Source organism: Rhodotorula toruloides (assembly GCF_000320785.1).
Source record: "Rhodotorula toruloides NP11 unplaced genomic scaffold Scaffold1, whole genome shotgun sequence".
Lineage (NCBI taxonomy): Eukaryota > Fungi > Basidiomycota > Microbotryomycetes > Sporidiobolales > Sporidiobolaceae > Rhodotorula > Rhodotorula toruloides.
In genome coordinates, this window is record NW_015622961.1 from 1,348,597 (window position 1) to 1,372,440 (window position 23,844).

General features: G+C 61.9%; 9 protein-coding genes across 9 annotated transcripts in view; 4 read left to right on the forward strand and 5 right to left on the reverse strand.

Moving 5' to 3' along the window:
- Positions 1-309: 309 nt before the first annotated feature.
- RHTO_00550 (histone-binding protein RBBP4) lies at positions 310-2,158 on the reverse strand (the record flags this gene model as incomplete). Its single annotated transcript, XM_016414234.1, has 10 exons — positions 310-358; positions 427-755; positions 814-943; positions 1,008-1,154; positions 1,217-1,297; positions 1,367-1,592; positions 1,659-1,807; positions 1,868-1,974; positions 2,045-2,065; positions 2,129-2,158. The coding sequence occupies 10 exons, from the start codon at positions 2,156-2,158 to the stop codon at positions 310-312; spliced, it is 1,269 nt and encodes a 422-aa protein (XP_016277241.1).
- Positions 2,159-2,545: 387 nt separating this feature from the next.
- RHTO_00551 (1-(5-phosphoribosyl)-5-[(5-phosphoribosylamino)methylideneamino]imidazole-4-carboxamide isomerase) lies at positions 2,546-3,874 on the forward strand (the record flags this gene model as incomplete). Its single annotated transcript, XM_016414235.1, has 10 exons — positions 2,546-2,548; positions 2,620-2,723; positions 2,788-2,906; positions 2,977-3,047; positions 3,107-3,210; positions 3,269-3,345; positions 3,409-3,439; positions 3,505-3,572; positions 3,630-3,680; positions 3,732-3,874. 10 exons carry the CDS (start codon positions 2,546-2,548, stop codon positions 3,872-3,874), a joined length of 771 nt encoding a protein of 256 aa, XP_016277242.1.
- Positions 3,875-3,987: 113 nt separating this feature from the next.
- Positions 3,988-6,264, reverse strand: RHTO_00552 (uncharacterized protein; the record flags this gene model as incomplete). Its single annotated transcript, XM_016414236.1, has 6 exons — positions 3,988-4,361; positions 4,418-4,442; positions 4,497-4,937; positions 5,008-5,058; positions 5,117-5,416; positions 5,476-6,264. 6 exons carry the CDS (start codon positions 6,262-6,264, stop codon positions 3,988-3,990), a joined length of 1,980 nt encoding a protein of 659 aa, XP_016277243.1.
- A 467-nt stretch (positions 6,265-6,731) lies between these two features.
- On the reverse strand, positions 6,732-8,196 carry RHTO_00553 (uncharacterized protein; the record flags this gene model as incomplete). The annotated part of the gene is made up of 6 exons (XM_016414237.1): positions 6,732-6,757; positions 6,815-7,041; positions 7,115-7,154; positions 7,212-7,394; positions 7,457-7,739; positions 7,900-8,196. The coding sequence occupies 6 exons, from the start codon at positions 8,194-8,196 to the stop codon at positions 6,732-6,734; spliced, it is 1,056 nt and encodes a 351-aa protein (XP_016277244.1).
- A 685-nt stretch (positions 8,197-8,881) lies between these two features.
- Positions 8,882-10,193, forward strand: RHTO_00554 (serine threonine-protein phosphatase 4 regulatory subunit 2; the record flags this gene model as incomplete). The annotated part of the gene is made up of 5 exons (XM_016414238.1): positions 8,882-8,906; positions 8,971-9,064; positions 9,124-9,172; positions 9,230-9,333; positions 9,389-10,193. The coding sequence occupies 5 exons, from the start codon at positions 8,882-8,884 to the stop codon at positions 10,191-10,193; spliced, it is 1,077 nt and encodes a 358-aa protein (XP_016277245.1).
- Positions 10,194-10,330: 137 nt separating this feature from the next.
- RHTO_00555 (uncharacterized protein) lies at positions 10,331-14,030 on the forward strand (the record flags this gene model as incomplete). Its single annotated transcript, XM_016414239.1, has 9 exons — positions 10,331-10,673; positions 10,727-10,928; positions 10,982-11,138; positions 11,195-11,354; positions 11,412-11,541; positions 11,711-11,922; positions 11,977-13,592; positions 13,647-13,793; positions 13,848-14,030. The coding sequence occupies 9 exons, from the start codon at positions 10,331-10,333 to the stop codon at positions 14,028-14,030; spliced, it is 3,150 nt and encodes a 1,049-aa protein (XP_016277246.1).
- Positions 14,031-14,148: 118 nt separating this feature from the next.
- On the reverse strand, positions 14,149-15,691 carry RHTO_00556 (pyridoxine 4-dehydrogenase; the record flags this gene model as incomplete). The annotated part of the gene is made up of 8 exons (XM_016414240.1): positions 14,149-14,304; positions 14,364-14,508; positions 14,598-14,828; positions 14,894-14,955; positions 15,018-15,184; positions 15,241-15,326; positions 15,465-15,532; positions 15,605-15,691. The coding sequence occupies 8 exons, from the start codon at positions 15,689-15,691 to the stop codon at positions 14,149-14,151; spliced, it is 1,002 nt and encodes a 333-aa protein (XP_016277247.1).
- A 457-nt stretch (positions 15,692-16,148) lies between these two features.
- Positions 16,149-22,251, reverse strand: RHTO_00557 (class V myosin; the record flags this gene model as incomplete). The annotated part of the gene is made up of 14 exons (XM_016414241.1): positions 16,149-16,220; positions 16,283-16,339; positions 16,399-16,505; positions 16,566-16,753; positions 16,813-17,360; positions 17,423-18,617; positions 18,679-19,185; positions 19,250-20,016; positions 20,075-20,158; positions 20,250-20,894; positions 20,976-21,101; positions 21,188-21,525; positions 21,592-21,721; positions 22,108-22,251. The coding sequence occupies 14 exons, from the start codon at positions 22,249-22,251 to the stop codon at positions 16,149-16,151; spliced, it is 4,908 nt and encodes a 1,635-aa protein (XP_016277248.1).
- A 701-nt stretch (positions 22,252-22,952) lies between these two features.
- The window catches only part of RHTO_00558 (argininosuccinate lyase), a gene marked incomplete at both ends in the record, with an annotated part of 2,167 nt that continues 1,275 nt past the window's right edge, over positions 22,953-23,844 (forward strand). The window contains 4 exons of the mRNA XM_016414242.1: positions 22,953-22,967; positions 23,056-23,102; positions 23,183-23,618; positions 23,703-23,791. Of these exons, the coding sequence (XP_016277249.1) occupies positions 22,953-22,967; positions 23,056-23,102; positions 23,183-23,618; positions 23,703-23,791 (587 nt within the window). The remainder of the gene's footprint in view (positions 22,968-23,055; positions 23,103-23,182; positions 23,619-23,702; positions 23,792-23,844) is intronic.

Below are 23,844 nucleotides of genomic sequence, written 5' to 3' on the forward strand. Positions count from 1 at the left end.
GAGGATCGGGGCGCGAGCGGGTCCACTGCAGCGATGGTTTCGCCTGCGGCATCGGTCTTGAGCGTTAGCCGTTCCAGTGTGCGCGAAGCCTGCAGGCACGACAGGACAGAGGCTTTGAGCGGAGGTCACGTATGCCACCCGTCCAAGCGAGCGAAACGCCGACTGATCCTCCGCCGACTCCCGCGTTGAAAGCCGGCCGGATCTGCGAGAACGCTGAGGAGTATGGTTACAAGTACGCTTCGAAGCGATGCGAGGCGAGTACGACTAGAACGTGAGGAGGTATGTGGCGGGAAGGGCAGACAGCGGCTTCTACTCGAGCTCGATCTCCTCGACGACGGGCTCGGCGTTGGCGAGGGTGCTGGGGAAGACGATCAAAGTCAGTACCTCGAGCTCACAAGCGAGAGAAGCGGGAGAGGCGGAACGCACCTGCTCGGCGTCCAGATCTGCAACACGTTGTCCTCCGCCGCGCTGCACAATGTCCAGGGCTCGTTCGGGCTCCACGCCAGATCCGTCGGCCTCGCCGTGTGTCCTCCATGCACAAACATGAGCTCGGGCGGACCGTCTTCGGCATCTTCGGGCGTCTGCTCGAGCCCAATCTTGCTGACATCCCACAGGTTGATCCGTCGGTCGCCTGATGCGGACGCGAAGATGGTCTCGTTCGTGGGAGACCAGGCGAGCTGGAGAACCTCTTCTTGGTGCGACTCGAACGTGTGAAGCTTGAATTTGAGGTTGCGCAAGTCCCACAGCGCGACGGTCTGGGAGGCGGGAGTCGTCAGCTTGGAAGGCTTGCGGAGTGGGCTCGCCTGCACGCACCTTGTCCGCCGAACCGGTGATAAGGATGTTCTCGTTGTGCGGCGCAAAAGCGACGGCGTTGACTTCCGCCTCGTGAGCCTGCACCCGTGCCGTCGGCTTCATCGCGCCCTGCTGGCCCCTCGTGTCCCACCTGTCGACGCACAGAGAGACTTCATCAGCGAGAGGAGACTGAGGAAGCCCGGAGGGAAACGCACAGCAACAGCATGCGGTCATCGCCGACCGACGCAAAGACGTCCTCCTGCAGGTTGTGCCACGCGACGTCTTCGACGATCGCGGTGTGCCCTCGGTAGACGTTGAGCGGGTCCATCGACGAATTGCCCTTCGTATAACCACGGATGTCCCTACAAGGGCAAAGCGAAAGGTGAGGAGGATCCGAAAAGAGCGGCGAGGAATCGAGACGAACCAGTGGCAGACGGTCGTGTCCTCCGACGCACTCAGCACATGTCCCTCCCTGGATTTGAGCGGGTTCCACGACAGGCCGTATCTGCACAAGGGGGAAAAGGAGCCGTCAGTCGCCGTTCCGCCTCCTCGAACTGCCAGCTTCGGTACTCACCCCTCCTTCGAGTGACCCCTCAGCGTGATGTTGGGCTTGCACTCGTTGCCAATCGGCTGGCTCGGGTGCTTCGTTCGGTCAAAGACGTAGACGTCGCCCATCACCGTCTTGGTCGCGATGAGGTCGGGATTTTGAGGCATGTAGCGGGCGCGGTTGACTTCGCCGGTGTGGTTGATCGACTGCGTGATCTGGACGCGAGGCTCGGTAGCGGTGTGCGCGCCAATCTCTGCAGAGAACGGACAACGAGTCGGTACGAGGCTCGGCAGTCGATAGGAGCCGCCCCTTTACGCACCTCCGCGCTCATCGTCGTACTTGTCGAGGCTCAGCTCGGCTTGAGGCTTCGGCAGGTGGACAGTCGCGATCTGGAGGTAGTTGTTGTCCTCGCCCGAGGTGTGGGTAGCGAGGAGGAGGCGGTGGACGGTGTAGTCCTTGTCGGCAGGGCTGCGGTCGGACCTGGTCAGCCTTCGTCACGGCTCACGGAACGGGTTGTCCGCCACGCACGTCTCCTTGTCTGGCAGCCATTGGCAAGTGAGGGAAGGCCAGTCGAGGGCGTGGGTGATGACAAGGTCGTAGAGGAAGGGCGAATTCTTCTTCCAGATCTTGTACTCCTGTAGCGAGTTTCGCGAAGGTGTCAGCGTTCCTTTCAGCCTGCTCAGCCTCCAGCGGCCTGCGATGCACCTCATTGATACTCTTGTAGAGCTGTGAAGGGCGATGAACGGGTCAGCCTGGCCCGCGAGCGCGTACATGGTCATTCAAACGCACCGTGGACGTTTCGTCTGCCTCGGTAGCCATCTCTGCGGGTTGTCACGCGAGTTTCGAGGGACGCGTCGAGACGAGGCGGAGGGGAGATTCAGGGAAGGCGGAGCGAGCTGCGAGCGGTGCGGGCGGGCTGTGGTGGCTGTCTAGAGCAGTCTGAGCGCGTGTCAAGCCTGTCTCGAGCAGCAAGAGCGGAAGGTCGCGCAAGGTCAAGCGGCAGAGAGTCGCCTTCCTCTTCGATCGTGAACGGCTCACATCCTGCAGCTTCCTCAGCTCGTGGGACTTTTTGCTTGAGCCCTACAGACTCGCACAGCTCTGTACTCTACCCAGCCTGTCCTACAGCTTCGCTAGCCGTCTGCTCCCCGATCTCGCTTTCTCATCTCTCCAAGCGCCCGCTCCGTCAGAACACCCCGAGAAGCAGCCATGGTGCGTCACGGTCCTCTCTGTGACCCCGAAGCCCACAGATGATGCCCCGCGCTGACCTCCTACCGCCTCAGCCGAGCGTATTTCGCCCTTGCATCGACCTGCACAACGGCGCGGTCAAGCAGATTGTTGGCGGTTCCCTCGACACTGACAACCTCAAGACCAACTTTGTCTCCGAGTGCGTTAAGCATCGCTGAAGGGGTTGGACAAGAGTCGGCGCCTGCTAACTCCGCTCCTCACAGACACCCATCCTCCTACTATGCCGACTTGTATCGCAAGCACAACCTCACTGGGGGACACGTGATCAAGCTGGGACCCGGCAACGACAAGGCGGCTCGCGAGGCGTTGCAGGCATGGCCAGGTTCGCCCGCTTTCCGCAATCTTCCCTACAGAATGATGGACTGATTCGGGCTCCGCTTCACCTCGTGCAGGAGGACTGCAGATTGGCGGCGGGATCACCGAGGAGAACGCGCAAGAATGGCTGGACGCCGGAGCGGAGAAGGTGCGCCTCGCTGTCCTGGTACTGGTCTCGGGCTTCGCTGACTCGGCACTCCTCTGCAGATCATCGTCACCTCCTACCTCTTCCCCGGCGCAAAATTCGACGAGGAACGACTGCGGCGTCTCGCCGAGAAGGTTGGCAAAGAGCGACTGGTCGTTGACGTGAGGTGCGATGGCCGCTTCACCCCTTCCGCCTCCTCGAGCTTATATGTGCTTGAACTGTAGCTGCCGGCGACGAGACGACCGATGGATTGTCGCGATGGACCGGTGGCAGGTCATGACGGACATGGAGGTCAACGCAGGTGTGCCTTGCCTCCTTCCCCTCATTTCTTAGAGGACTTACTGACTCGTCTCTCGCACGATAGAATCGCTCGCACGGTTATCTCAGTTCTGCAGGTGCGTCGCCCTGTCCGGCTCTTCGTTGAGCGAGTCTTGACCTTGGCTCGATCCGCACCTCGCAGCGAGTTCCTCATTCACGCCGCGGATGTTGAAGGCTTGTGCAAGGGCATCGACGAGCAGCTTGTTACGAGTACGTCACGGCGGCGGTGGTTTCACGAGCGACGAAGCTGATCAGATCCGCTCGCAGAACTCGGCGAATGGACGACCATCCCGACGACGTACGCTGGAGGAGCGAAGAGTGCGTCTCCTTGCTCCTGCGCCTCGCTCTCTCGCTGACGACAACTTACAGGCGCCGACGACCTCGCCCTCGTCGAGCGGCTCTCGAACGGCAAGGTCGATCTCACGTTCGGTTCGGCCCTCGACATCTTTGGCGGCACACAGGTCAAGTTTGACGAGCTGGTCGAGTACAACGAGCGGGCTTTGCGGAAGTAGCGAGGTCTCTTAAACGTAGAGATGGCGTCCTCTCACTCGCAGCAAATTCAAGCGAACAACCTTGTACGTTTCAAGCGAAGCTCAACAAGCGCGACAAGCGGTCCTCCTCCTCCTCAGTAGTAAAGAGCCCTGTCCTTGAGCGAGTATTCGATGCCGCGCTCGTCGCAGATCGCCTGAATCGTCCTGATCGTCGAGCCTGTCCAGTCGGTCCTTCCCCTCGCTGGGGCTCGCGGGCGGCTCCACAGTCCGGCCGACGAGCCTGTCACGTCCCCGCTGAGGTTGAGCCGTTTGAGAGCAGGAAAGCTGTGCTTCAAGGCCCAGAGGAAGGTCGCCGCAGGCGTGCTGTGCGGCGCGCCGCTCATCTCGAGATGCTGGAGGTGGGCGAGCGACGAGACGGTGCTGATGAAAGTCGGGCCGGTGTAGCACCAGTCGATCGATAGGGTACGGAGTGCGGAGATGATCGCGAAGGTGGCGTCAAAATCGGAGACTGGCGGAGCAGGCGTTAGCTGGGAGGAAGTAGGAGAAAGAGACTGCGGAACGCACATGAATGGGCGGAAAGCGGACTCGCCTGCATTGCGTGCGTAAGTGTCGTTGCTCTCGTGGAAGGGACTGCGAGACGCACCCGTCCCGTCTCAGCGGTGTCATTGAGAATGAGAACCTCGGTAGCGCTACCGTTCAGCTGGAGCAGCGCTTCAACCTCCGAGCTGGCGAAAGACGGTCCCGCGACCTGATTCCCGTCGAGCACATATACGTGCAACTCGAGCTCGCGCAGAGAACGGGCGGAACAAGGCGGACGAAGAAGCCAGGCGAGCTGGGCGGGCTGGACGTCGCTCCCGCTGTTCGGACGGTCGCGACCCACGCGGAACGAAGCAAGACGTGTTGCGGAGTGGTCGACGCTCGACGAGATGGCGCCGGTCTCGGAGAAGTCGCTGATGGCTTGAGCAGCGAAACGCCGGAGAAGCGGGAGATTGAGGAAGATGGCCTCGAGGTCTTCGAAGTCGATCCCGCAGGAGAACGTGAGCGACGTAAGTTGTGAAAGGCCAGTCAAGGCGGAAAAGAGAGCCTGGATGAGCGATTGCAAGAGGAGTCAGTTCAGGGAATGTGCTGGAGGAGCCGGCGTGAGTGGTACGCACCGGTGCGAGGTAGTCTTGGGCATTGCGGTAGGGATAATTGCCGTGGAACAGCTGCATAAGCAAGGTGAGCGCGATTCCCTCTCGTAAGTGAAAGGCTGGAAAGGCTTACATTAATCTTGGCGCGAGCGGGAAAGAGGGCGATCTCGAGCTTCTGCAGGTTGGGGAGCATCGAAAGAATGTGGGCGCACACGGGCAGCGCATCCACCTGCTTGCCGTTCTCGACGGGCGCTCCGGGCATGCGCACGTCGTCATAGCGATTGTACGCCGGTGCATCGAGGCCGGTGATGACAAGCACTTTGAGCTCGGCGATCTGAGACGCGTAGGCGCTCTTAAACGACGACGTCGGGAGGAGCGTCATCACGTCGCGGAGAGCAGCGCCGGACGGCAGGACGATGCTGCGCAGCGCGGCCTGAGAAGAGGACCTACCTCAGTCCCACAGCTCGCAAAGCGAAGAGGACGAGAACTTACCGCAATTGCCGGAGTGCGCCAACTCCTGCAGACGTTCGCGAGGCCGAGAGAAAAGTAGAAGGCGCCTTTCGCGTCGGTCGAGAACGCGTACGAACGGGTTGTTTTCGGCGGCTGGAAGCGTTCGTCTTGGCTGACAGGCTCGGTCTCCTCCGCCATGTGCATGTCGCGGGCGAGAAGGAAGATGCTGAGGAGAATCTCGGCCGGGAGGCGCACCATGCAGGACGACTTGAGCGGTGCAGGGACAATCTGGCGGTCACGAGCGCCTTCGAAGACAGGGTCGCGAGGGGAGTCAGTCGACGACGCAGGCGAGTACAAAGGAGTCGTTGTGCGTTCATAGGCGATCGGACGGGGAACGGGCGTGATGTCGGCGAGCAGGCCGTTGAGACGGTCGATGATATCCGAGTAAGTCTGGAGGGAGAGGCGCAGATCTCCCGAGTCGCCGTGCGCCATCGGACTGCTTGAGAGATCCCTGATGCACTTGACGAGACGTTCGGCCGCGTCACTGGGGCGAAAATGCGGCAGGTATGGGAGCGGAGAGGGAGAACGCGTTCGACGGCGACGATGTGCGACGCTCTCGTCCTGACGGTGTTGCTCTTGCTCATCCTGCGGCTTCGGGACGTTGCGCACCGCAAGAGATGCAGTCATCGTGGTCGGATGCGGCTTCTCTCCTCCCTCCCCCTCCCTCGCCGGTCCAGCTGGCGGAGTCGACGACATGAAGCGGTGCCACGTCGAGTCGGGGAGCCAATACTGGTAGGAATCCGTGTCTGCAAATGATCCGAGGACTCCCATCGCGTCGACTCGCTTGCGAGCGTCGAGAGACCTGTGTAACTGATGAAGGGGCCGGTTCGTCCGACAAGGCTTGCGGACGAAGTAAGGTTGACGATGCAGTACTGGCGACTCTGAGCAACAGCTGCGCGGCCAAAATAGCGGGCAAAGCAGGTGTGGAGCGAAGGCCAGCGTGATGAAGGAGGGCAAGAGGAGAAACGGGTGAGTGGGCCAACGTCAAGCTGCAAACTCGGTACTCGACGCTCTGGCGAGGTTTCCAATGACACTGTTGCGCTCTCGAGAGCGTCCAGCTGCCGCGCGGAGATCCGAGTCGAGCGGCGGGAACCAGCTGTTCGCTTGAAGGTCAAGTCAAGACCCTCTCGCTCGTTCGCAAGCAAGGCCAACTCTAGCAAATAGACACGTTACAACGCATACATGCTTGCGCGGCGGCTGAGACGACGAGCAGGGAGAAGCAGCGAGAAACTCAATCTTTAGTAGTACCGCCCGCCGTATCCTCCTGTTGCGCGCAAGGGTCGTGAGCTTCGTCGAGAGCACAGTAAGTGCTCAGACTCACCTCCGACGAACCCGCCCGGCATTGGACGCGCCATCAGGTCCCCCGCCGCATTCTCCAGCCGCTGGATGCCCCTCTGCTCCGCCATCTCCTCCCTCATCTCCCTTCGCTCCGCTTCGGCTTCTCGTGCGGCAAGGAGGGCATCAGTGCGGCGCTCGGCGCGGTCGATGTCGCGGGCTAGGCGAGACTCGGCGTTGAGCTCGGCTCGAAGGCGGCGGGCGTCGTCGAGGCTGTGGATCGCTCGAACGACGAGCATCAGGAGGAGGTAGGGTGACCGAAGGCGGTGAAATGAGTATGACGCACGCTTGAGCACGCTGAGCAGGCGAGAGTCCGGTCAAAGAAGCTGCGTGCGAACGAGGTCAGCTTCAGGCTGCGAGATACGGTCGAGACGCCAGCTCACCCCTCATCTCCGCCACTCTCAGCCTGCTCCTCAACTCCTGCTCCCTCAGGCTCAACCCCGTGCCGTTGCCGTACGAAAGTCTCGTCGAGCGGTAGCTGGCGCTCGGCAACGGATTGATCGGCGGTCCAGCGAAACCGCGGAAACGGTTGCGGGAGAAGTAGGGCGAGTAGCGGCGGGCGAGGGCTGCACGAGAGTCGATCTTCGGTCGGTTCGCTCAGCGGTCGAGGAGGAGAAGCGGGACTCACTGGGAAAGCGGGTGAAGGACGACCTGTAGCTCGGCGCAAACAAGCCCCGCTCGAGCGGGACGTTCCTCAAGTAGCTCAAGTCGAGATCCCTCCCGCCGAACCTACGTCCCCAGAACCCGCTCGAAAGCCCGAGCACACCGAGACTGCCAGCAGCTGCGAGTTCGCGGTACCGCAAAGCCCGCTCCTCCTCGTTCAGCTCTTCCCATGCGAGACGTTCTTCCCAGCGATGGAGGCGTTCGGACTCGGAGAGCGCGTTGTCGAGGTCGAGTTGGCGTTGAAAATACTGCGAGCGCAGGAGTGATCACGAAAAAGCAGAGGACTTGTGAGCTACGCGTTTCAGACAGAACGGGAGACTTCGAGCGCACCATCAGGTCGGCCAGGGCGTACTATAGATCGGTAAGATCAGCTCGCGCTCATCCCCGTACGAAAGAGCCGAGACGCACCTGTTCCTCTTCCCATGAATCGTCACCCCACGCGTCGTACAGCGGCATTGAGTGGTCGACGAAGCTCGTGTAGTCGTACAGGTCCGGGTAGTAGCCCTCCTCGTACCCCCAGAGCGGCTCATCGTACCCGTACCCTCCCAACCCGAGTCCTCCCTCGTAACCGTACAATTCGCCTCCCGATCCGTAGTACGAGTCTCCGTACGAATCGCCGTAGTAGCCCGTGTGGTATGGGTAGGAGTCGGAGAGAACCGTGTCGGCGTAGCCGTCGCCATCGAGGTCGTAGGTGTGGATCGACATGGGAAAGAGCCGAAGTTGAAGGTGCTGGAGACGCGAGCGAGTGGGCGGATATGCAAGTCGCCTCTGAAGAGCTTTGTGTGAGGTCTCGAGCAGGCGCGCAAGCTCGAAAGACGAACGACGGCAAGTGATGAGCGAGTGAAGGGTGAGGGGACAAGGGAGACAAGGCAACAAACCTGCGAGGCAATGGACTGTACCACAGCCTTGTTGGCACAGACCTATGCAGTCGGAAACAGTGACACGGGCGAAAGAGAGCAGTAGAAACTGCGAGCGGCGAGGAGGACATCCTCGAGAGGAGACAGGAGGTCGAGGGGCCCGAGGTAAAGCCGAAGCAACGAAGATCGAGCTTGTGCCGCCTTGCAGGCCGCTGTAGCAGTAAAGAAAAGACCTGTCATCTGCCTCTACACGCGCTCCAGCGCCCTGCTTCATCCCTCAGACGCGCTGTTGACTTCGAGGAGGTCGGGGGTCGACGAGGGCGAGAGTGGACGGTCGAGCGCTCGGACGGGCGCGCGTCGAACTGCCTGGAGCTCTGCAGGGCCCTTCAGCCCATCGAAAGTACTCATCAAGCCAGTTGAGCGAAGTGTACTTCATCAACAGACGCCGGCAAAGGTCAATCTCGACCACGAAGCTCGCTCTCTTCGCTGTGACTTGCTGGCTAGCTGAGACTGCCGCTCTGATACGCCTGACCATGCCCAGCAAGGCAGCAAACGGCTGTGCGTCCTTCTCGCGATTCCCTCACCGCCGTCACCACTCACTCGCGCGACAACAACTCTGCAGACGCTGTCCCGCAGCCAGAGCTGTCGGCCAACTTTGAGTGGCAGCCGACGTTCGATGAGCTGCTCGAGCAGACGGCTTCGACGAACGTGGTCGAGTGAGTCGGGTCCGGGATCGAGTCGCGCGATGTGGGCTGACAGTACTCGCTTGACGCAGCGCCGACTGGCCTATACTGAAGGACATGATCAAGCACAAGCTGGCAGAGGTGCGTGCGTTTCCGCTAGAACGTGTTGCGGTCAGCTGACCCTCCTCGTCTCGACAGGCCATCTCCAACTTCCTTGCGATGGGTCCACCCTGGCCGCTCGCTCCAGAAGACGCGCTGCAGGCACGAGGGAGGGCTTACAACACGCTCGACTCTTTCACCGGGTGCGTAGGCAGGATTGGCGGCATACTGGACGAAACTCACGATTCTCACCCGCAGACCTCCCTTCACCATCCAGCGACTATGCGAACTCTCCCTTTACCCTCGACGACAATACACGTCCCTCCCAAAGTACCTGCGTGCCGTCAATCGCATCCTGAGCGTGACGTCTGAAAAGTCCGCCTTCAGCGAGGATTGGGATTCGGAAGAACCGCTCGCGTCCACCTCGGCGACTACCATCGAGAACTCGCTCGGCGTCGTCAGCCAAGGAGTGGTTCTCTCTCCCGCGCATCCCTCCGTCTCGCCTTCAGCCGTTGCGACCCGAAGACCTGCACCTTCTCCCTCCGCCAGCCCTCGAGCATCTCCGAAAGTTGTCCCCCTCCTCAGCCCTATACCCTGGCTTCGAAAGTCAGACACCGTATCCGAGAACGGCGACGTCGACCCTATGTCCCTCTCTTCCCCGCCGCCAGCCTCTTCACCTCGGAACCCTCCAATCTCCCTTCCTCCGACCATCCCGCCCGGCTCAGCGACAGATCCGCAGCTCTCGCCGCCTAAAGCACTACACGAAACAGCGACGCCGACAGGAGGACTGGTTGATGAGGTCGACCCCGGCAGCGGAGGGAAAGAGACGGCGGAACCGGTCGCGTTGAGCAGCGCGACGACACTCAGCCCGGAGCGGGAAAGGAATGGCGCGGCGAACCCGGGCACGGCGCTGAGTCCGAAGGATCTGCTGGAGGGGTCGACGCTGCAGCAGCGGTTTGTGCGCGCGAGCAGTCCGAAGGTCGAGATGCCGCTAGACCCGGAGGCGGGCGAGAAGGGCGCGGCGGCGGCAGAGCAGGCGGACCGGATGGAAGAGGACCGGTAGTACCCCTCGTGCCATCATTTTACTGCATGCACTGCGCCACGCAACCGTTGTCGTCGAGAGTTGTCTGCTGTCCTGACCTTCCCTTCTCTCTCGCTGCTCCACTCATCCTCGCTCGCAGCTCGCACGCCTCGCCCACCATGCAGACTGATTCTGGTGTTTCACTCGAGCACGTACACCGCGCCCACGTCGCCTCGCTCGCCTCGCAGCTCGTTCCGGACGCCCTCACCTCGACTGACCACCTCCTCTCGCTCGCCCTCCCCTCGCCCTCGCGGCCTTTGACGCCCCTCGCGATCGGTCACGACGAACGCAATATCGATTTCTGGGATGATCGGAAGGTGCGCGAGTGGGAGAAGGGGGCGAGCGAGGTCGAGCGCTGGGAGATGAGCAAGGGACAGGTCGAGGAGGTCAAGCGGGTGCGGAAGGATCTGGCGGACGCAGTCAAGGATGCCCAGGAGTTCGAAGCGACGTCTCTGACAGCAGGTGCGTCGGTACGTTGTCGCGAAGCGGGCAGCGCTGACCTTCCTCTCGTGCAGACGCCTGGCTCTTCCCGCCCCGAGTCTCGGACGATCTCCTACTCGCTCGAACCGACAGATCAAGGTGGGAGACGGGCATGGCGACATTCGACCCGAGCGAAGTCGTCCCGAACTTGCTGAAGCCGCTGGCGGAAGCGCTTCCTCCCGACTTCGACGGCGACTTGCTCGCGCTTGAGCGAGTCCCTCCTCCTGCCGAGCTCTAGTGCGTCTCCGTTCCATCTCCGTTGTACGCTCGCTGAACTTTCACGCACACAGCGAGCTCAAGCTCGTCGCTACGCCTGAACAGCTCGCGCACGTCAAGGAGACGCGGCTCGACTTCGTCCAGAGAGCTAAAGAGGCGAAGTCTTCTGCGCTCGCTAATGTTGATGAGGAGGAGTGGCGCGACATGGTCGGCTCGCTGGACCTGCCAAAGGTGCGTCTTGCGTTCTAGAATTGCCGTTCCGCACCTCACCCTCATTCGCCTCGCAGTCGCCTCGCATCGGCTCGCCACCCATCTTCCCTCGTCCCAAATCTGCGTTCGTCGACCCCGCCGCCGACACGATCCACGCTTTCCTGCCGTCGGAAGTCAGCGCCTACCCTTCTTCGCCTCGAGGAGCAGACTACCTGCGTGCTGAGTGGGACAGGGAAGGTGAGCAGCTTCGTCCTCTGCTGAAATGAATTTTGCTGACGATTGTGATCCGCGCAGACGCACTCACCCTTCCACCTTCCTCGCCGCCAACGTCGACTCGGTCTGAGAAGGTCAACGGCCCTCAGCAAGTCTGGTCGAGCTCGCAGGTTGGCGACTTGCCGCAGAACAACGACTTGAGCATCGGCGAGTGCTGCTCGTCCTGCTTGGAGCTATGCAGAGCTGACGGCTCCATGCGCAGAGTTGCCTGCCTTCGGGCGCGAGAAGCGGATCAAGTCGGCGCAAGTCGAGGCTGGGAGGTCAGTCTCCGTCGCTCGCGCTACAGTTTCAATGCTCACCGTGCGCTCTTCCGCTCGCAGCTGGTGGGAGGACGTCAGCGCCTTTGCCGAGGATGAGGTCGAGGTCGACCAGCTCGATTCCGACTACGAAGACGACGCGCCGAGTGTTACCACGACCAGCGACGCGTATGCGCACGGCAAGCGGAGATGGGATGTGCTGAGCTCGGATCAGACGATCGGCGAGCATCGACCGGACGATGAAGGCGCCGTAATCGCCCAAGCCCGTCTTCCTGGTGCGCCCCCCTTCTCTCACTGTAGGACACTCGCGCTTACGAGCAAGTGGGCAGTCCCGAAGCTCGCCTTGGTTTCGGCAACGCTTCCCGCCGCCCCAAGTCTGCCTCGCCCAGCCGACTTTGCGCGCAAGTCCGGCACGCCCTTCGCCCAGTCTCTGCTTCCCGGCCTTCGCTCCCTCACGATCGAACTCAGCTGGCAAGCATGGAGGCTGCCGCCCGGCGAGACGCTCGAGGATGTCCTCGACGACGGCGGCGCCGACTTGGCTGCACCAGACGAGAGCGCCGGTCTTCTCCCGTCAATCGACACCGCTCAGCAACCAGACGATGACTTCGACTTCGCCTCCAAAGCGCTAACAATGAGCGCGACGTGCCGCCGAAGCTCGTCCGACGAGACTCTCTCGCCTCGAGTCAAAGCGTTCGGCTTGGACAGCAAGTATCTCGAACGCCAGCAGCCGAACGTCGCCCCGTCTGGAGAAGAAGTGGAGCAAGGGTCGCAGCTGTGGGCGGCCATTGACGAGGCAGAGCAGGACGAGGCGGAGACTGGCGCACTCGCGCTCATCCAGCTAGCCTCGTCTGAATCGTCTGCGTCGCCTAGGTCGCCTGAGGCAGCAGTCTCGCCCGCGCACGATCAACTACCGCCTGATGGCGAGCCGCAGGCCGGCCCGAGCGACGACTCGAGCGACTTCGGCTTCATCTTTCCCTCGTCCAGTCTCGACAAGGAGGAAGGCGGGAGTGTCGACCCGGAAGCGGGCGAGGCGGAGGCCGGTTTGCACGCCACGGAGCACGACACGCGGGCACCGCCACCCGCTCACCTCGATGAGCCTGTTGCGTCGACCGGTTCGCCAACGGCTGAGCCTGCGGTCTCTCCCCTGCCGGTTCCGACCTGGTCAATGGCTAGCGCGCTCGACCACTTCCTCGCAGCTCGAGGAGCGCCTCTGCCGACTAGCTTCGCTAAGACGCCGCCAACGAAGCACAAGAAACAGTCGGCGTCTACCAAGCCCCCCGTCGCTCCTCAGCAGCGGTCATCCCCTCCGCCAGGCGCCATCCCGTTCACGGCACCTTCTTTCGTCGCTCGTTCCAGCCATCTCCGTTCTGCCAGCGACACCATCCGAGTCGTCGGCTTCGACTCGATCTTTCAGATGCGGTCGCACTTCCTCGCCTTTCAGCACAACGGCATCGTGCCCGTCCACCGTCCTTCTCGCTTCCCTACATCGTCCAACGAGATCTTCGAGCCGCATCTGATCATCAACCCCTCCGCCGCCGTCCTGTACATCAAGCTCGCCTCGCTCATCGGAAATGCGGTCCCTTCTCCGACGCAGTCCACCTCAGCTCGCGCAGAACCCGTCTTCACGACCCTCGCGCGTCTCTCCGAGCGCTTCGACCGCCTTGTCGTCATCCTCGAGGAACAGCAGACCCGCGTCGGATCGGTCAAAAGCTACTCCTTCACGCCGCCCGTACTCGCCGCGCTCAACCAGCTTGCGACTGCTCTCTCCGAATACCGTGACGGACAGCATGGCATCGAATTTGCACTCTCGAAGGGCGCAGACCATTCAGCAGAGTTGACGAGGTGGTTCATCGAGTGGTCGCGAGAGAAGGACGCCGAAAAGGCAGACCTGCCGGTCGTGGATCTGTGGGACGGGCGAGCATGGCTTTGCGACGACCCGACGGAGGTGCGTATCGTTTGTCCATCCGATACGACGCGACTGATACCCTGGTCACCCCAGGACGAAGCAGCGCTGCTTCAGCAGCCCGACCTAAACGAGCTCTCCGCGTCCGCCATCCTCGCCATCGCATCGCTCAACGACTTTCTCGGCATGTCGGCGAGTGACAGGCGCGCCATCTTCGGCTCAATCATTGGCTTCGACCGCATCGTGCGTATCGCCCTCATCTCGGTCCTCGAAACGCGCTGACTGTCTCCCTCTCAGGACCGCATCTCGCACGCTCTCAGTGGCCAGTCCCGCCCTGGCTCCACCGCTTCTTTCGGGTCACGCGAGCTCGACGCTCAGCCTGTCCAGCCACTCTCGGCCATGGCAGCAAGCGGACAAGACGGCTTGTGGAATAACGAGGACGACTTCGACTTTTCCGAGTTCGTAGACATCTCGCAATGAGCATCAACGGCATCTCTGCGTATCCTTTAGCCCGTAGCGATCCAGCGATGAAGCAGAGTGGCGGATTGGACACTGATTCTACCTTGCATTCTTCGGTATCCTGCTGCTACTCAATCGCTCAACCGAAGAGCGAGTTCTGTACGTGCTCGTTCTTCATGTAGCGGACGCCCTTGACCTCGAAGCTGTCGACGACTTTGCGGATTTCGGCGAGCTCGTCGGGAGTGAACGTGATGTCTGCGGCCTCAAGGCACTGCTTTGCGCGCTGAGGGTTGGTCTGTATCGTGACGACACGGTCAGCCGGACCACGAGTGGCAGAGGAACAAAGGAACGCACCGAGCCGGGAAGAACCGAGATGCCCGCCCACTGCGCGCCAACCCATGCGATGGAGAGCTGCGCTGGCGTGACACCCTTCTTCTCGGCGATCGAGGTAAGCTTGCGGACGAGCTCCATGTTGTGCTCGAAGTGCTCGTCGGAGAACCTGGAGAGGAGGAGAGAAGGTCAGTTCCAGGTGCAGCGAGAGGATCACGATAAGGAGGGCTGGAGTCGCTTGACCCGCTGTGGACGTACTTGTCAAAGTTCCGACGCATGTCGCCCTCGGGGATATCATCCTTCGACTTCCAGTTGTTGCCGAGGAAGCCAGCGCCGAGCGGAGAGTAGGCGGCGATAGGGATGCCCAGCTCCTTGCAGGCATCGAGGACGCCGTTCTTCTCGATTTCGGTCGCGAAGGGCGAGTACTCGAGCTCGACAGCGGCGACGGGACCAACGGCGGCAGAGCGGCGGATGGTGTCGGCGGAAGCTCTGCGCGTTCGGCAAACCTGGTCAGCTTCTACTGTCCTGTCTGAGCGACACGAGGGCGGACGCACTCAGAGATGCCGATGTACTTGAAGTGGCCTTCGTCGCGAAGGGTGAGCAGGTTTTGCATCGACTGTTTACAGAGTGGATGTTAGCGGATCAGGATGCAAAGTCGGACATTCAGCAAGGACTCACCTTCTCGGGACCAGCCTCCTTGTCGACGCGAGCGATCTCAAAGAGGTCCATCTTGCGGTGCTTGAGGATCTCGTTGACCTCAGTGACTTGCTTGCGGAGGAAGTCGACGTCGGCGTTCGGCTTCATCTGCGGCGTGATACCTCCCTTGACGGAGAGGAAGAACTTGTCTGCACAAGGAAGAGCGTCAGCAGGGCGGGAGGAAAGGAGGAAGGAGGGGGCGCACCCTTGTAGTCGGGGTACTTCTCGCAGAAGCGCGAGATCAGCTTCAGGTTGGCCGTGATGTCGGGCGGGGTGCCGTAGAAGTAGCCGCTGATTGGTGAACGAGCAGACGAGCCATGGATAAGGCGGGCAGCCAATGCAGGCAGAGCAAGGACAGTGTCGAATGGAAGAAGAGAGGATCGATGTCAGCAAGAGTCCGCCCGATCGAGCAGATGGCTTCATACGCACGAGTTGAAGGTCGTCGAGCCTTCGTCGATGGCCATCTTCATAAGCTCGAAGGCCTGCTCGTCCGGCGTCTACAGGAGGTGGAGGAAAACAAGGTCAGCTCTACCGTTCCAATCGGCGGCTCATAGCGATTCGTAACGTACGTGCTTTGGAGCCCAGGTGAGGCGCATCAGGCCGGTAGCGACTTTGGCGAGAGGGACGGGGCCGACAGTCACGGAGGGGACGGGCATTCTGTGGAGAGGGGTGTGGACGGGTGCAATCGGTGCTGAAGGCGGGCGAGGGTAGCTGTGGAGTGCTATTGGAGACCGGAGAGCTGCTCGAGTGCGCTGCGAGTGATGGAAAGGAAGGAGAGAGGCGTCTCCGCTCACGACGTCGCTTTATCCCTCCTCCTCCACTCTGCGCCCGCCCGAGGCCCGGTAGGCCTTACGAGAGCACAGTAGAGCAACTCAGGGGCGCAGCGCGGTCCAGGACGGCCCACGAAGCCAGGAAGGCGCTCGACAGCACGTCGCGAAGTGGAGGCACTCCCGCTTCCGATCGAGCCTGGACGGAGATTGTGCGGGCTCCATGGAGCTGCGCGAAAGGAGGAGGGAGAGAATGCTGTACGGTATCATTGCGAGGTGACTGCGAGGTCGTGATGGAGAGAATACTGCGAATGGTAGGCTGGCGGAAGGAGAGGCGAAGACGAATCTAGGTGAGGGACGATACGACACCGACCAGCCGTCGGATGTGCGGCGCGACGAGGTACGACGGGATGTAGGTCTGCGTGGGAGGCGTATATGCGTAAGACGGGGGAAGGAAGCAGGGAAAGGGAGCGAACGCACCTCGATGCCCGTGACCTCGCGCGGCAAGGGAGTCTCGTACTGGCCGGCCTCCTCGACCTGCGGTGCGTTGAAGTCAGCATCACCCAGCAAGACAAAGCTGACCGAGGGAGACGCACCTCGGGCGGGAGGAGCAGGTGGTCGTTCTTGTCGCCGGCGACAACGCGCGCATTGACAGCGCGAAGGATCTCAGGCGAGATCGGGTTCTCATAGTCGGCAACGTAGTCTGCGGCGAGTTGAAGAGTCAGTCATGTAGCGCACGACACGTGAAGGAAAGGTCACGCACAGTTGGCGACGAGCTTCTGGATCTGGGTCGGCGTGAGCATCCAGCACACGTCAAAGATGATCTCGATGTCGGCCAGCGACGCCTTCTTGAGCTGCAGCAGCTTGGTTGCCTGCATGAGGTGTTCGAGCTGGAGCGTGCCTTCGGGCATGTCGTGCGCCTTGCACCACTCTTCGAGGCGCGTGATGTTGCTGCAAGGCAAGAGTCTAGTCAGCGGACGCTCGGATCGGCTCACAACCGCGCCACTCACTACTGTATCTGCATCGCGCGCTTCCACGAGGAAAAGTTGCGGCGCATGAGGAGGTCGTTGAAGCTGGTGACGCCGATGAGCTTGAGGAGCTCGGTAATGGCCTGCTGGACGACCGTGACCTCGACATAGTACGACTTGAGGCTCTTCCAAACTTTGTTGAGGAGGTTGAGGATGTCGTCCATGCTGAATGCGGGCGCCTGGTTGCCGCCGACGAGCCGGTTGAACAGCCTGCCGCCCGAGTCGGAGGTGACGAAACCCGGCAGCGACTGCGACTCGATGAGCGCCGGGATGACCATCTTGTGCAGCCGCTTCTTCGTCTCCTGCACCCACGTGTGATAGATGTTGTACTCGAGGCTGTCGAGGTCGTGCTTGACGATCGTGACGAGTCGCTCGTAGTCGTCCCACTCATAGTCGCGGCCGATGCCGTCGCCGCCGGGACCGATGCCCTGCAGGATGTCCGACTCGGCGATGCAGACGAAGGAGAGGATCTCGTGGACGTTCGACAGCCAGAAGATGCCAGGAACGATGACCTCGTCGCCGGTGTAGCTCTGCGGGCGGCGCGACGGAGTCAGCTCACACACGGCAAGAGAGTCAGGCGGGGAGGACGCACCATGACGTGCTGCTGGATCGTCTGCATGACATTAGCGAGGAAGCGCTCGCTCTCGCGCATCATGCCGTACTTCCACATCTCGTTCGTCACGAGCGAGATCAAGTGTGCGGGGAAGAGGACCTCCTTTGGCGAAGGCGGGCTGGACAGATTCGGCGCCGGGATCTTGAGGTGTCGCACGAGGCTGAAGAGGACGTCTTCATCGAGAGGTTCCTCTTCCTCGAGCAGCCGCATGATCTCCTCCGCCGGGTCATCGTACACGTCGGGCAGGTAGCCCTTCCCGCCAGGTCCGCCGGCGAGTCTTCGGACGGTCGGCTCCTGAGGGAAAGCCATCGAGACCGGTCGAGGCGACTTCTCCCATCGGCCGTCTTCCGGGATAGGGCTAACCGAGACGCCGTCCATGACGCCGTCACTGTGTCGCCGTGCTCTTCGCTTCGCGCCCTGCGGCGCGGAGAGAGCGGCGGCGGCGGCGGCGACGCCAGCTGGCAGCGATGGCGATGAGCCGTTCTCGACGACGCCGTTCGTCACGGGCGCGCCAGGCGCCACTGATCGCTGACCGGTCGCCATCGTGAAGTTCGCGTCCTGTCGCGGCGCCTTGGCGGCGTTGTTGTTGATCGCGACTTGGCGGGAGAGCTGTTCGCGGAGGGAGGCGAGCTCCTGCCGCAAGCCCGACACCGTGGCCGAGTCATCCGATGCGGCAGCGAGGGACTTCTGCAGCGTCCCCTGCTTGGCCTCGAGGTCGGTCTTCTGCTTCAGAAAGTCCTGGTGGATCCGCTCGATCTCGGCGTCCTTGTCGGCGATCTGCTTGAGCGACTCCTCGAGGCGCGCGTCGAGCTCCTTCTTCTGCTGCGCGAGCGCCTCGAACTCGGCGAGCGCAATGGTCGGCTTGTCGAGCTCGCTCTGCAACGCCTTCGCGCGCGAGTCGGCCTCGTCGTGCTTCGACTGCCAGCTGTCGAGCTGCTGCTCGAGCGCACGCAGCTTCGACTGGAGGTCGCGGTTCTCGGTCGTCCGCTTCTGCAGCGTCTGCGTGAGCTCGACGACCTTGTTCTCGAGACGGTAGGTGACCTCCTTGAAGTGCGTTGCGGATCGCGCCTCGGCCTTGAGCGCCTTGAGCTGTCCACGTGCTTGTCTCCGCCGCACGCACGACTGGAGGAGGATGACTCGTCGTCGGTCGCGGAGAAACTGCTGGCGGGCGACGCTGCGAGGTGGAATCGGGTCAGCTAAAAGGATCGCACGAACAAGCGAAGCGGCGAACATACGCTCCACGCAACATCGACTGCAGCTGCGTCGCCGCCTGTTTCTTCCTCTCCTCAACAAAGTTCGCGCGCAGGTGCTGGCCCCTCGCGATGGCCTGCAACGCGACGACCATCCTCTTCGCCCGCTCGAACCGCTGCCTCTCCATGAACCCCCTCGCGACCTTCTGCACCATGACGGCCGCCTTCTCCCGCCGCGCCTCTTCCGCGCGCCTCTTCGCCGCATTTGCGCGGACGACAGCCTGGACGCCGAGGATCATCTTGCGGACGCGCGAGTAGTCGCGCATGGCGAGGAACCGCCGGACGTTCTTCTGGATGAGCGTCGTGAGCTCGTTCAGCCGCGACGTGCGCAGCTGCTCGAAGCGGGCGAGCAGACCGGCACGGAAGAAGATCTTCGTCAAGCCGACTTGGTACCTGTCGGGCTCGGAGATGGCGGACGAGAGAATCGACTCGCAGAGGGCGCGAAGGTCGGACGTCTGCTGCCACTGCGACGACGGGACGAGCATGTAGTAGCTGCGACGGAGAGAAGGAGATTTAGCTCAAGCCTGACACTGAGTGAGGAGACACGCGCGCGCACCGGTCGGCAAACTCGTCAAACTTCCACCTCGTCGGGTACCCAGCGCAAGAGATCTTGATCGTCTCGAGGACACCGCACGCGCGCAACTGCCCAAGGACCATGGGCGGCTCGACCTCCCACGCCTGCTTCGCCTCGTTCGGCTTGATGCAGCGAATGTAGTGCGCGTTGGTCGAGTCGATCGTGTCCATGAGGCTGATGAGCGACGCCTTGAAGATCGAGCCGAGCGTTGGCTTGCGGGCTGTCCCGCCGCGCGCGCCGCCTGCGCCGCCCATCACGCTCATGCGCTTGCTCGCAGCTGGGTTGGCCGCAGCAGCCTCGGCAGCCTTTGCAGCGTCGGCTTCCGCAACAGCCACCTTGGTCGCCTCTGCGCGGTCGAGCACCTCCTTGAGGAACGGATTGGTGGTCGTCGCGAGGAGAGCGAGGTGTTCGTCGGGGACCGTATCGCGGTTCTTCTCGAGAAAGCCGTCGGCCTCGTACGTGACGTCGAGCGCATAGTGCGAGATCGTGAACCCGTTGTTCCCGAACCGAGGCTTCTTGAAAACCTTTGCGTTCTCCGGCTTCGCACCGACGGTCGAGTGGAGTTTCTGGACAAAGTTCGAGTCGGAGCCGGACGGCATGCGCGACTCTTCGTCGAGGAGAGAGAGCACGCCGAGCTTGCCCTCGATCAGGTCGATCGTCGGCTGGTTGTCGGCAAAGTCGATGAAGGTCCAATTGATCTGCTCGCGCATGTACTCCTCCTGCTCGAGCTTGAAGACGTGCGCGTTGAACTGTCGAGCGTGCGAGAGTCAGCGGGGCGTTCGAGAGTGCGTCAGATGGATAGCGCACCTCTTGCTGGAGTTTCTCGTTCGCATAGTTGATGCAGAACTGCTCGAACGAGTTCTTCTTGAAGTGCTCGAACCCGTAGATGTCCTGTGAGAAGAAGTGTTCAGCGTGCAGTCAGTACTCGCTCGGTCGACCGGACGGGACGAGGAGAGACGCTAGCGGGATCACCCAGACTCACGAGGACGCCGATAAAGTTCTTGACAGTGCCCTCGACCTTCTCATTCGTGAGCGACTCGTTAATGACCGCGACCAACCACTCAAACAAGCTCGCATAGATATGCTTGGCGACCGAGTCCTTGACGACGTTCGCCTGTGCCGCGTTGAGGCTCGTAACGATCTTGTCCGTGCGAGTGACGATCTGTTTCTTGAGGATCCAGCGCTTGAACTCGGTCTTGTCGATGCCGAGTAACGAGGTTGCGCGTACGAGGGACGCGTCGTCGTCGTCGAGGAGTGCGTCGGTGCGGGTCGCGCGAATCTCCATGTTGCCGAGATGGAGCAGCGCAGCGAGGACCTTGAAGATCTGCCACTGCCGCTCGACGGTAATCCCAACAGTCGACAGCGCCTTCTGCGTCGCCTCAAACTCGGCTGCGTCGTCGACCCCCGCAATCGCGAGCGCATTCGGACCGCCTTGGTTCAGGTAGGTGAACGACGAGGCCGAGTCGAGTCCGAGGGATTTCCGTTCGGAGGAGGGAGCGCCGGCGAGGAGTTGGTAGAAGATGTGGTAGTTGCGCTCGGTTTCGGGCTGGTAGACGAGGCGAGAGCGCTCGAGGAGGTACGTCCGGATGCGCGCGCCGACGATGGTCTGCGTGCCGTCGAAGAGGATCTGCCAGCGCGAGACCACGACGGAGCATCAGTACGCTTGCCTCGACGCAACGGGTGCAGATCGGTGCCGAGCGCCACGCACCTCGATGTACTTGCCGAAGCGCGACGAGTTGTCGTTGCGGGTCGTCTTGGCATTACCGAACGCTTCCATGATCGGGTTGGTCGCGAGGATCTGCTCCTCGACCTCGGTCATGCCGCTCGCCGTGGTCTGCACGCGCGACATCGAACTCGATCAGATCCGTCCTTCGCGGATGTGTTGACGGCGCGAGAATGGAGAGAACGCTCGGCACGCACCTTCTTCTTCCCCGGCTTGTTGGGATCCTCGACCGTCGCAAAGTACCTCATGATATACTTGGCGCTGACCGTCTTTCCCGCACCACTCTCTCCACTGACGACAATAGTCTGATTCCCTCCGCCTTCGCCGTCTTTGCCGACCATACACCGATACGCCTCTTCGGCGATCGCGAACAAGTGAGGTTCGAGTTCGCCTTTGAGGCGGGAGGAGTAGGCTTGGACGACCGAGGGGGAGTAGACGCCTGAGAGGGAGGTGAAGGGGTTGACGGCCACGAGGACGATGCCGGAGTAGGTGTAGATTGAGCGGAGCGAGTAGCGGTGGAGGATCGTGTGGAGGACTGTCGCGCGCCAACGTTCCTCGTCAGTCCGCACTCACTCACACAGTGACGGAGAACGCTACGCACCGGCTGGCTCGTTCAAGTGCGACAAGTTCGTCAAGTCTTCCGTTCCCTCAAGGACAGGCGGATTCCGTAAGGGAGGGAGAACATCCGGGTTCGAGGCGATCGCGCTCAGGGTCGTCGTAACGGTGTGGTCCTGCGTGAACGAGGACGAGGTTAGCGGGTATGCGGAGAAGAGTCCGTTGGGAGGGATGAGGCGAAGCGCGTCAAGTCGGCGGCGTCTGCGGTTACGATCAACCTGCCAGACGACCGATAGCCTCCCACGATATCTCTGAGCCCGTGGGAATCCCGTATAGCTGCCTCGCCGGACAACGCCATGCCTCTGTTCCAACTGCGCCCCAGTCGCGTTCCGGTGCGAAGAAGCGCCGTCTTCTCGCGAATGATGCGGCCGCCCAGCGACTCCATTCCGTCCCTGCAGTCCCTCTGAAGCTCCTTGACTGATCCCAGCCCATCCCGGTGCGCCGACGAGGGGTGCTCGCTCCCCCTCCTGTCCCTCTACGCGAAGGAAGACGAGCGACTCACCTTGCCGTTCTCGTCGACGAACTCGATCCTGACGTCTTCTCCGTCGACATGCTTGGCTGTGACGTGCCCCGAGACCCACCCGAGGTCCTTGTCGGGGAACCAGCAGCGCGTCTGGGGTGTGTAGGAGTCGAGGAGGGAGGGCATGAGGGAGTGAGGGGGGACGCGGCCTGCGCGTTGTCGGGCGAGGTGTGAGGGTGTGCTCGAGTTGTGAGTGAGTTGGCTCGACTGGGTTGAAAGGGTGAGCGAGGGCGAGCTGGCGGTCTCAAGGAGACTCGACGCGACGAAGCGGGACGGGACTCTCTGGGGCACTCGCTGGCAGTCACTCGTGGGTAGCTACGATACCACCAGCTATCTTCTAATAGACTCTTTCGATTTGTCCAGCATCACGCGAAACACCTCGCGCGAGAGAGCCGTCCTCACTGCCTCTCCCTCGACCTGCTCTCCTCCAGCCAACACCCACTACTCACTCCTTCGCACTCGTGAGTCGCACAAGCACAGCCTACGAGTGACTGGGCCACACTCGACACCGCCCGCTGCCCTACCGCTCCCCTTCGCCCGCCGCGTCTCCCTCGAACCGCCCCCGTCGCCTATCGCCGGACAAACTCGAGCCAGATCTCGTCCTCACACAGCGTGCGGGTCCAGCCCAGCTACTCCATCCTGTTCCAAACACTGCTGGGCAACTTCGTGGACGAGCGCAGAGGACCAGCGAGGCGGAGGGAGGGCTTTTCGGGACGGTTGACTCTGCGGATTCGGAAGAGGGGAGATTAGGGACAACTCGCATGGCAGAGGCTGGGACGGCGAATTGACGCTCTCTTCTACTCGCAACAGCTTACAAGAGCGCAATCATGGCTGAACAGATGGTGCGTGTCGACTTTGGCTTGGTCGTTCGCTCAGTTCGACGAGACTGACGGACGCTCTTTGCCTGCCTTTCTGCGTCGGTCTTCGCAGGCCCAGAAACTCTGGGGAGGCCGCTTCACGACCGGTACCGACCCTCTGTGCGTCAGCGAGTCCAGGAGTTGCGGAAGGACGTCTCGTGCTGACTGTTCCGCCTGTTCGGTTTGGGCGCCACGCACAGCATGTGGGAGTTCAACCAGTGCCTGTCGTACGACAAAGCCCTCTACGCCGTCGACGTCGCCGGCTCCAAGGCCTACGCTCTCGCCCTCTCACGCACCACCCCACCCATCCTCACCACCCACGAGCTCTCCGAAATCCACCGCGGCCTCGACCAAGTCCAGTCCGAGTGGGACTCCGGCACGTTCGAGATCAAGCAGGACGACGAGGACATCCATACGGCCAACGAGCGCAGGTTGAGCGAGATCATTGGGAAAGAGATTGGAGGAAAGTTGCATACGGGAAGGAGCAGGAACGATCAGGTCGCGACGGATATGAGGCTTTGGTTGGCGCAGGAGGTACAGAGGGATATCGAGTGGATTCAGGGTGTCGTCGGGATCTTGGCCGTCAAGGCGGAGGAGTGGATCGACCACCTCGCTGCTGGATTCACTCATCTCCAGGTGCGTGCGGACCAACCCGCTCTCAGAGGCTCTCTCTCTCTTTCGAGAGGCGGTCGCTGATCTGGACAGTTGGCGGTCGTACAGCGCGCCCAACCGATCCGCTTCTCGCACTTCCTCCTCGCCCACGCGCACTCGTTCGCCTCGGACCTCGACCGCTTCCGGGACCTCCTTCCGTGCGTCCACCTTCCTTCTTCCCGCTCTTCCTCTCTCTCTCTCTCTCTCTCTC